Genomic DNA, 9,498 nt, shown 5'->3' with positions numbered 1-9,498 from the left:
GAGGCCAATTCTCCAGGTCAGCCTGAATGACAGGGTGAGCAGGCTAATCAGGGAGCCAGGAGGCCAGGGAGGTCCCGTCCTCCATGTGAGCTGGATTTGCCTGGGTCAGACAGAGTGGGGCTGAGCTAAGTAGAAAGCAGGGGCCCAAGCTAAGCTGGGGAGCAGAGCTGTGCCAGATCCATAGTGACTAGAAAAGCAGCCCAGAGAGAGCACACCCTGTCCTGGGAGCAGAGCCATGCCAGATCCAGAGGGACCAGAAAAGCAGCCCAGGAAGCAGGTCAGTGCTGGGAGCAGAGTCACAGAAGCAGCCTGCAGAGCAGACCTGTCCTGGGAGCAGAATTGCAGCAAACCAGAGCTAGAGGGGCCAAAGGAGCAGCCCAGGAAGCTGGAGGCAGAGCAGCAGCAGTGCAGAGACAGAGTGGTGGAGCTGGGGCTGGAGCAGTCCGGAGCTGGATGCAGAGAGCAGCTGGGGAGACCGAGAGGGACCCTGGGCAGCAGGCCCAGCACAAGGAGACGCCTCAGCCAAGAGGCTCTGCAGGCCAGGCTTGGATCGTAACCCCGACAGGGCGGGGGCGACACTGGGAAGAAGGGTCCTTAGACTTAGAGCCTGAGAGCGTGTGGCCACCACCAGAGCAAGTGTCCAACCCACAGCATCCCTGCAGCACAGCCAGGGCCGGACAAGGAGGCCTGGGACTTACAAGGAGCAGACTGTGAACTGCCCTGACATTCCAGAGACGTTGTTTGTGATATTCCCTGCCACAGAGCGGGGTGATGTGTTTCCTTTAACCTTTTCTATTTTTCCTTATTCTTCTTCAAATTAATTGTTGATTAAATAACTTGCATTTGCTTTAACTTGTATGTAATGGTCAGTGGGTCAGAGAAGTGCCCAGTGCAGAGAGAGTACCCCGGAGTGGGGACACCCTAGCCCCTGTCCTAGGTGACCACAGCAGGGTTGGGGGTCGAGCCCCCCAGGAATCCTGGGCCCAGCCTTGTTGGGGTTACGAGGACTCTGCCAGACAGGAGAGTGGAAGGGGAGTCCTCAAGGGCAGGGAGGCTACTGGGTAAAGGAAGTGGGAGCGAGGACTCAGATCCTTTCGCTGGCCCACTTCGCCGGGGTAGTGCAGAAGCCAGGAAAGTGCCCCACAATAGCGGGACGATTCCCCCGCTTACGGAGGGCTCGATCACAGGATGGGTACAGCTTGACAGAGGCTGTCACGTTGCTGTTGGGGCTAAGGCACAGGACCTAGCGGGCCTGACGCCCTCTTGCCTCAGTCGGGCCCCAGCAGCGCCGCTGACCTCCCCGAGCCTCAGTTTCCCTATTGGTAAAATGGGGGACAGGGAGGTTTCCAGGTGCTGTATTAGGCGGGGTGCTGTGGCAGCGCTCGGGGGGGCTACGCACCCCGCCGGGGGGCTGCAGCCACGGCCGGGGCTGGGGAGCGCAGACCGCGCAGCGCGGCCCCGCCCGCCGCCGCTCCCCTGTGGGGGGGCGTGGCCCGAGCAGCCCTTGGAACGTCCCCGCCCCCCCCCAGTGGGCGGTGCGAGCTTGAGAACCAGCCCCCGACGGGTCACATGATACACGCGCGGGGTGGGGGTCAGCTGACCGGAAGTAGAGCGATCGGAGGAAGGCGGCGGGTCGCTGCGATGGAGCGCTACGATAAAGCGGCGCCCCCGGAGCTCGGGCAGTGAGTACGGAGCGGGGGGAGGGGAAGCCCCCGGTCTGGGCGAGTCTCGGGCCGGGGAGCTGCAGGCCCGAGCCGGGCTCGCCTCTGGCCCGGCGGCGTTGGAGCCCCCTGCCCTGGGTCCTGGGGTGTCACCGGGCCTCGCCGTCGGGCCTGCCCGGCCCCGCTGGGGTCGCCTGACCGCGCCCGGCCCTGCCTTGGCTGGTGGCTCCCGGGTCCATGCCCAGGCTGGGGCGCTGGGAGGGAGGGAAGAGAAGCCTGGAGCTCCGAGTCGCTGCGTGACCCGGGGCAGGGGCGGGAGTTGAGTAAGAGGCACCAGGTGCTTCCCTTGGGGCAGGGGTCGCAGCGTTGCGCGGAAAGCTGGGGCGTGTGAAGGGTGAGTGCTGGGAAGGTCCGACTTTCCCGCCCTTCCACGGGACGCGCAGCGAGGGTCCTGACCGCATTCCAGCCCAGAGAGCCCGGCTGTGACCCACTGCACGCAGGTGGGTCCGATGCCTGCTGTTTGACCTCGGGCAGGCTACTTGAGCTCTTCTCAAGGCTTCTCTACACTACAATATTTGGCTACTTTCAATATACTGGGGTAGTTAAAGCAGGGAGAATCCCCCTTGTTTGGATGCATTTATACTAATTTAGCTTATCAAATTGGAATAAGCTCTACTAGTGTAAGGCACCTTTATAACCAGTATAATTGCATCTACGCTAGGGCTTTTACTGGTATAATTATGTTGGCAAAACAAAAAAACAACCCATCCTAACCAACGTATTTATACTGGTACAGCTTTTAAATGTAGGCTAGCCATTAATTTTTCCATATGGAAAGAGATCTTTTGATAGATCTATGGAAGTTTACATGTGAAAAGTTCTGGACAGGGGCTAAGTAGTAGTATTAAGAATCCCTGGCTTAACTTGCTTTTGACGGACCTTCATGTTTCAAAATGAAGGGTTCCCCTCTGAGGACACACTGACATTGACTCTTGTAGGTTTTGGAAGTAGGCCACAGATTGCTTGGCTGGTTAGATCATTTTATTTTGGAGTAAATACTTACACCAAACTAAGTAAGAGCTAGCAAAAGCAAATCCAAAAACAAGTTGTAGCTGGTGTATATAGAGAGACACACCTTGTCCTGACACACCAAATGCAGTTGATTAAGGGAATTCTTTTCCTTGTTTTTACTGACCAAATTGTACTTAACCCTGCTACTATTGTTTTTTGAAAGCTCTGCTAACTTTATAGTAGCAACCAAACTTTCTGTTCCTAGAGATGTTCTGATATTGGTCTATAATTCAGGTGCCCAGTCAAAGAGGTTTAGCTATAATATTAGCTTTATATTCTAACTTTAATTTGTTGCAGCTAAAATAAATTGATACTCTTTTGCTCCATCCTGTTTTCTGAATGGAATTTAAATTAATGGAAACTTAAAAAAATAGTGTTGAATGGCAGTGATATTGGGATAATAAAAGAGAACTTGAGTTCTAGACAATTAAGTGTTGAAAGTTGTTCTTAGGTACTATACCTGCCTATAAATCTCCTTGTCAATTTTATGGTCCTAATCATATTTTTCAGTCTTACAAACTTTTTTTCTCATCTCTACTTGTGGGAGAGACCCCCCTACTATAAAAGGGGGGATGATACATAGTCAGCAACATGAACTGATTTGTCTAATGCTTCAAGTAAAAAAGCATTGATAAGAATTATTTTTTTTTAAGTTGATAAAGGTCCCTTTGATGCTTTAGCAGGCATTATTTTTTTAAAATATACTAAAATAATTTTATTTCTTGTTATAACTGTTTAATGGCAGAATTTGACCCTGAAATAATTCTGAACAAAAAGATGTTCAAATACCAGCTTTGAGTACAAAGCTTAATTTCTGGTATCTTCCAAACAGCAAATGCAAAGAAAGTCCTTTAAAACCAACAATTTGTATTTCTCCCCTTGAAGGAAATCTGATGCACTATGTTAGATGTGTTATGTGACTTTCTGTATTGTTACAGCTGTTCTTGTTCATTTCAGAAATGAGGGCTCCTTAACATCAACTCTAAGAACGCTTCTGTTCTTCACAGCTCTGATGATCTTATTACCTATTGGGCTGTACTTCTCTTCAAAGGCTTATGTATTTGAAGGTAATTCTGTTCCTGCTAAACAGAACGTTTTTAAGAGACAAAGCCTCAGACCTAAAATCCTAGTTTTTTGTCCTTTCTTTCTCTAGTACCCTTTCTTTTCACAAACTGAATGCATTCGATTAGACAGAGAACCCTCTTGGAATATGGGGCTGGAAATGTTAAAGGTTGTGATATTCAAGGTTTTGGGTGCAAACGAGAACAAATTTATTTCAGTGGCTTATGCAGAGTGTAAAATCTGAGTTTCAGCTGTGTAGAGAATACTTGAAAGGCTGCAGTGGTGATGTGCATGGAAATTGTTCTGTGAAGCTTTTCTTGTAACAGCATAAGCCATCAGGTGACATTCAGAATGGTATAATTCTGTCCTTCTCTAGCTCCATGTCTTTGATTTTTTTTTTTAAAAAAAAATCGCTGAGTATGTTTATAAATATAAACATTTCATTCAAACCCTAAGAGCTTCAGATTTTGAATTCTGTTGCTTGAAGAATTTCATTCTCTCCACCTTCCTGAAGGTTGAGGATGAAACTTGCTGTGGAGCCAGGGCTCCGTTAAATTGCTGACAACCAACCAAAGCCTGTCTCTGATTCTGCAACAGGAAAAATGAACAAACCAGCAGAACTTTCTGATGCTGCATAACTGTCTTTCTGAAGACACAAATAGAACTTCCCTCTTAAGACAAGAGCAGCTGAGGAATATGTGACTGTTTAAAGGCCTCCCAAAAAACACATTGTTTCCTTCAATCATTGTGGTTGTGAATAGAAATGGAATAAAAGATTCAGCAAAAACTGTTTAGTTTCCTATTTTCTTGATATGTTGACTTTTCTGAAGACATTCTTTTCGGTTACAATAAGCTCTACCAACAATGACACTTTGTATTAGGCTGGAAAGAATGATGTATTGGAAATAGCTCTGATATCTTAAATCTTGTATTATATGGGAACCATTCATATAGTTTCCCACTTATCTAATACACACAGTACTTCTGATGAGGAAGCATGGTTTGTCTAGTGGCCTGAGCATGGAAGTCAGGAATCCTAAGTTCTAATCATGGCTGTACCATTGACTCTGTCTGACCATAGGCAAATATCTTAACCTCTGCTCCTCAGTTTTCCCCATCGATAAAAAGAAAACAATACTCAGTTGACAGGGATGTTGAGGTCTGATGTTGGAGGATGGCAGAAGAATATGTGTAGAACATTTAAAGATCTAAAATCCTGTATTTCCAAAAGTTAACTGGTACCTCAAAGGAAACAGGTAAAAAGCAGTTTTGTTATCTTGCATCCCAATTGTAACATACTAGCCAAGTCTCATTAATAACTGTAAATTCTGACCTATTGCTCTTTGTCTATCCTACCCTTGATATAATAAATATGTAATAAATTGAGCCTCTTTAAACAATTGCAAGTTATTGTTCTGCCTTAATAGAAACACTCAGAATTCCTTTAAATTAGTGTGCTCTTTTTGTCTGTCTTCTCAGGTACCTTGGGAATGTCCAACAGAGACAGCTATTTTTATGCTGCCATCGTCGCTGTAGTTACTGTTCATGTGGTACTTGCTCTCTTTGTCTATGTAGCTTGGAACGAAGGGTCTCGCCAGTGGCGTGAAGGCAAGCAGGACTAAAGCAAGCATCACCATCTGATATCCACAGACTGGAGACTGGATATTTGTGGATGGAGTGAAAAACATTCTTGTGCAAAATAGAAGTTAATGCCTCTGGGCTCTGAATGCCTGTGTGTGAATAGTCCAAGATTCGTGCTCATCTCAGCTGAATACTAGTAATGTGTCGAAGGGTGGCCATTTATAATTTAAATCAACCTCAGCTTGGCAAACTTGGAGAAGCCTTTACCTGAAATTGGAGTGGAGTGACTAGAAGGAATGTGTATTTTGTATGTGTACAACAAGTTTGGGATTTTTTTTACAGTTCTGACCCGCTAACAAGACACAGAGAAATTGAGACACACATTGGTCAGTTATGAAGCGAAATTATGTATTGCTAATGTTAAGTTACCGGTTTAAAAGGCTGAGTAACGTTCTAGTAGGACTAAAACAGAGTAGATTTGATTCCCACTTGCTCTGGGTGGATGCTCAGTTTTAGAAACATGGAATCAAATTGAGCAGCACTTTGTGCTCCTCAGCCATAGTAGCATGAGTGTACAGTTTACATTTATAGTGGAAGAATAGGAAGAGAACGTTTCGTACATAATCCTAAAAGGCAGCTCTTGAGAGATAAAGATCTTGCATATTGGAGAGTGGCTTGTTAAAGTTTTGTGGGAACTGTGAGCTATCAGAACAACAGAATAGAGGATGCACTCTTAAAATTTCACTATCAGACATATCTCAAGCTCCCTGAAAATCATTAGCTTGTATCAAAACATTTTCTGACTCTTAACTTTTCCTGGAAATGAATGGTAGTTCATAAACTACAAGGAACCATGTAATATGGTGTCTTACTGCTTCAATAAGCTATGGCAAATGCATTTGAGGGATTCTGCTGCAGCTGGGGTGGTGTACTTAAGGCTTAAGACCAAATAGATGAAAGTAACCTCCCAAGAAATGCAATAAATCTCCTACAAAGGCATGTTTGGGAGTAATGTCATAGCAGCTTAGCAAGGTGGTCAGAAAATTCAGTTGGTGTCTTCTGTTTCATAGTGAACAATTTTTAGTTTTGTCATTTTTAAATTTTGGCTTGTTGCATTTTTTTTTTTACTGACTTTTCTCCCCACTGACATTTTCAATATCTCTAGAAGATTTCGGTAATCCTGACCTGCTCATCCTTCCACTCTTACTACCTTGAAGCTTTGTTGCAGAGGAGAACTGCCTATTGTTTTCTTTCCAATGACCATACTAAATTGCAGTTGCTCCTAAACAAGTCTCGCTTTCAGCCACCTCCCACTGCTACTTGAATGTGTTGGATATTTCTTATGGTGCAATCGTGGACAAAATACATTGAAGAGTGTTTGGGAGATGTGCTGGAGGAACAAGTGAGATTTAAGGGGAGAAAGCCAGCTAAAGCAATACTCTTAAAACTTTTGTCCACTATTAAATAAAACATAATGGTGACCATGTTTTATCATCACTACCTCTTCCATGACAGATATCCACTTTGCTTATTTTGTTGAATCATGAAAGAAATGAATTTGTTCTTACTTTCTATCCTCTTGGAAGGAAAGGGGCTTTTCCTAATGTCACATCAGGATGAAATATGTCTAACAGATCATTATCCTGAGTTTCATTCTGCTTTTGTATTAACTATATTTTCTGTGGGGAGCAGCATTTTTCCTAAGATTACAGTAATGCATAGCCTTTCCTATACGTTTTTTTTTAAAAGGCGCTTTGTGACTTTGCTTTTCCTGTTTCACTTGTATCATGTTCCTACAGTTTCAAAGGGATTATTGGTTGATGTGGGAATTGGATTGTTTGTACCCACACTTGTGGTCTGCAGACCACGAATATGGTAGATCAACTATTTGGGCTTATGTGCACAATAGATACAGAAGTATATTAAGATAGACTGTGACCCACTCACCCCTATGTACTAATGTTCAGGAGCAAGCCCTAAAAGTGAAGCATACTGCATGTTAGCTTCAGATTAGCCACAAATCAATTTTTAAATCTCATATCTGAAACATTAACTTTTCCAGTCTGCAAATCCAGTGTTGCTGGCACACTAGAGAAGGATACTGTAGTTATTTGAAATGCAGATTTATTTTGTAAGATGCCATTCTGAGAGATCCCCATTCCCCACTATATGTACCCCCATGTTATATAAGAGCCCTTTAATAAAGAATTATCATTCACTGAGTTCCAGTACCGAGGCTTAGTAAATGTGAATACTTTAGCTGAATTATTTCTCAATCATCGTCCTGCTAATGCTGCTCATGTAATATGATTTATAATGAACAGATTAGGTACAGCAACACACAGAATTAACTTTACTCCATTTATAACAGTCTGAAAACGAGGGCTCTGCTGTGCTTCATTGATTCTTTTAGAGTAACAGCCGTGTTAGTCTGTATTCGCAAAAAGAAAAGGAGTACTTGTGGCACCTTAGAGACTAACCAGTTTATTTGAGCATGAGCTTTCGTGAGCTACAGCTCACTTCATCAGATACATCTGTATCTGATGAAGTGAGCTGTAGCTCACGAAAGCTCATGCTCAAATAAACTGGTTAGTCTCTAAGGTGCCACAAGTACTCCTTTTCATTGATTCTGTGTACAATGTTATATCCAGGTGTTTGTACTGTCAGGGGTCACTAGGCCCTAAAATTACATTTCCGTGGAATTATAATTGCTTACCATACTTGGCTAGTCACAAAAAAGTAGAGGTGCTGAAAAGTTCCAGAGGACCGTAGCTTAAATATGTTTCAGCTATTCATAATGAAAATGTGAGGAGTCCATTGATAAGACTTTTATTTCCTCATAAGCAGAACATCTTGGTTTTTAAAAGGCCTCCTTAAGGAAAGTAAGACCAGAGTTTTGAGTATGGGGACAGTGGAAACAACTGAGCAGAGCAAAGCAAAGCAGCTGAACACCCCATCTAGGCATGTGACACTGAAAAGAGCAATATTGAAAGAAGGAAAATAAGAGGTGTAGAACCTGAGAAGTTACAAAAGAGCTTAAAGAATATAGCCCACATCCATAGTGGGGCTCAAACAGACTTAATGAGCGCTGTATTAAACTCACTGTAAGAATTGGTCTGTTTAAACTGATTTCATGGCCTACTTTGGCTAATGTGTACAAGGCCAAAAGCATGTTAAAAATGTATAGGCTGCTGCTTTCAAATAGGATCCTCGCCCAACTTGCCCCATTCTGCTCTCCATGGCCAGACTTTTAGAAATCCTTTTAGCTGTTTATATTTCACTGGTGGTTAGGAACCTGGGATCAACTCCGCTAGGCATTGTACAAATGCAGAACAAAACAATGGTCTGTGTCCCAAACAGCTTACAGCCTTAGGATGCTATGCCTCGCTTTGGTTTTAAAGATCAGTGCACTCGGAACAAACGGAGACGCAGCAATACACCAATAAGAGCTTATTCTGTGGATGGATACTAGTTTGTGCATTGTGTGTACAAGAATTATGCTAACCAGCTAGGTACCTGGATCTGTTTGGCTACAACAGTGTTCAAAAAAGAACTAGCTAAGTTCATGGCAGGCAGGTCTGTCAATGACTGTTAGTCAGGATGGACAGGGATGGTGTCCCTCACCTCTGTTTGCTAGAAGCTGGGAATTGGCGACGGGATGGATCACTTGATGATTACCTGTTCTGTTCATTTCCTCTGAAGCAACTGGTATTGGCCACTGTTGGAAGACCAAATACCAGGCTAGATGGACCTTTGGTCTGACCCAGTAAGGCCATTCTTCTGTTCTTAGAAAGTATATACTGTACTATATACCCTACTGGGAGCCTTCTTGTGCTTCAGCAACATGAAGTTATATTTTAAATCATGGTAGGCTGAGTTTGTATTACAGAGTCCAATGTTCATGTCAGAGTAACATCCAAGCTAATTTGTTATCGTGACACACATTGTCAGTGTATAATAGCCATAGACCCTTTTCTTGTTTAAATAATGCTCTGTAGGCTTTGAAATTATCCTGAATTGTAGGATTAGCGCTTTCCCTTTCCTTGTTTCCTGATTATTTGTGTAAAACTAAATCGTGCAACAAGGGAATATTTTTAATTGGCATTTAGAAGTTTGCCTTAAT

At 43.9% G+C, this 9,498-nt stretch overlaps 1 protein-coding gene across 1 annotated transcript; it reads left to right on the top strand.

Annotated features, from left to right (window-relative positions):
- Window positions 1-1,593: 1,593 nt before the first annotated feature.
- VMA21 (vacuolar ATPase assembly factor VMA21) lies at window positions 1,594-7,597 on the top strand. The gene is made up of 3 exons (XM_077826173.1): window positions 1,594-1,682; window positions 3,690-3,799; window positions 5,274-7,597. The coding sequence occupies exons 1-3, from the start codon at window positions 1,642-1,644 to the stop codon at window positions 5,414-5,416; spliced, it is 294 nt and encodes a 97-aa protein (XP_077682299.1). The 5' UTR covers window positions 1,594-1,641; the 3' UTR covers window positions 5,417-7,597.
- Window positions 7,598-9,498: the final 1,901 nt, after the last annotated feature.

The sequence above is a fragment of the Eretmochelys imbricata genome, chromosome 9, assembly GCF_965152235.1.
Source record: "Eretmochelys imbricata isolate rEreImb1 chromosome 9, rEreImb1.hap1, whole genome shotgun sequence".
NCBI classification, from domain to species: domain Eukaryota; kingdom Metazoa; phylum Chordata; order Testudines; family Cheloniidae; genus Eretmochelys; species Eretmochelys imbricata.
Note: the sequence above shows the minus strand (reverse complement) of the source record. Positions and strands in the feature narration are given on the sequence as shown.

Bases quoted from the DNA above. Each gene is read 5' to 3' on its own strand.
- VMA21 (XM_077826173.1), top strand. From the start codon at position 1,642: ATGGAGCGCTACGATAAAGCGGCGCCCCCGGAGCTCGGGCA. The intron at 1,683-3,689 runs GTGAGTACGGAG...TGTTCATTTCAG, and splicing joins GCGCCCCCGGAGCTCGGGCA to AAATGAGGGCTCCTTAACAT. The intron at 3,800-5,273 runs GTAATTCTGTTC...CTGTCTTCTCAG, and splicing joins AAAGGCTTATGTATTTGAAG to GTACCTTGGGAATGTCCAAC.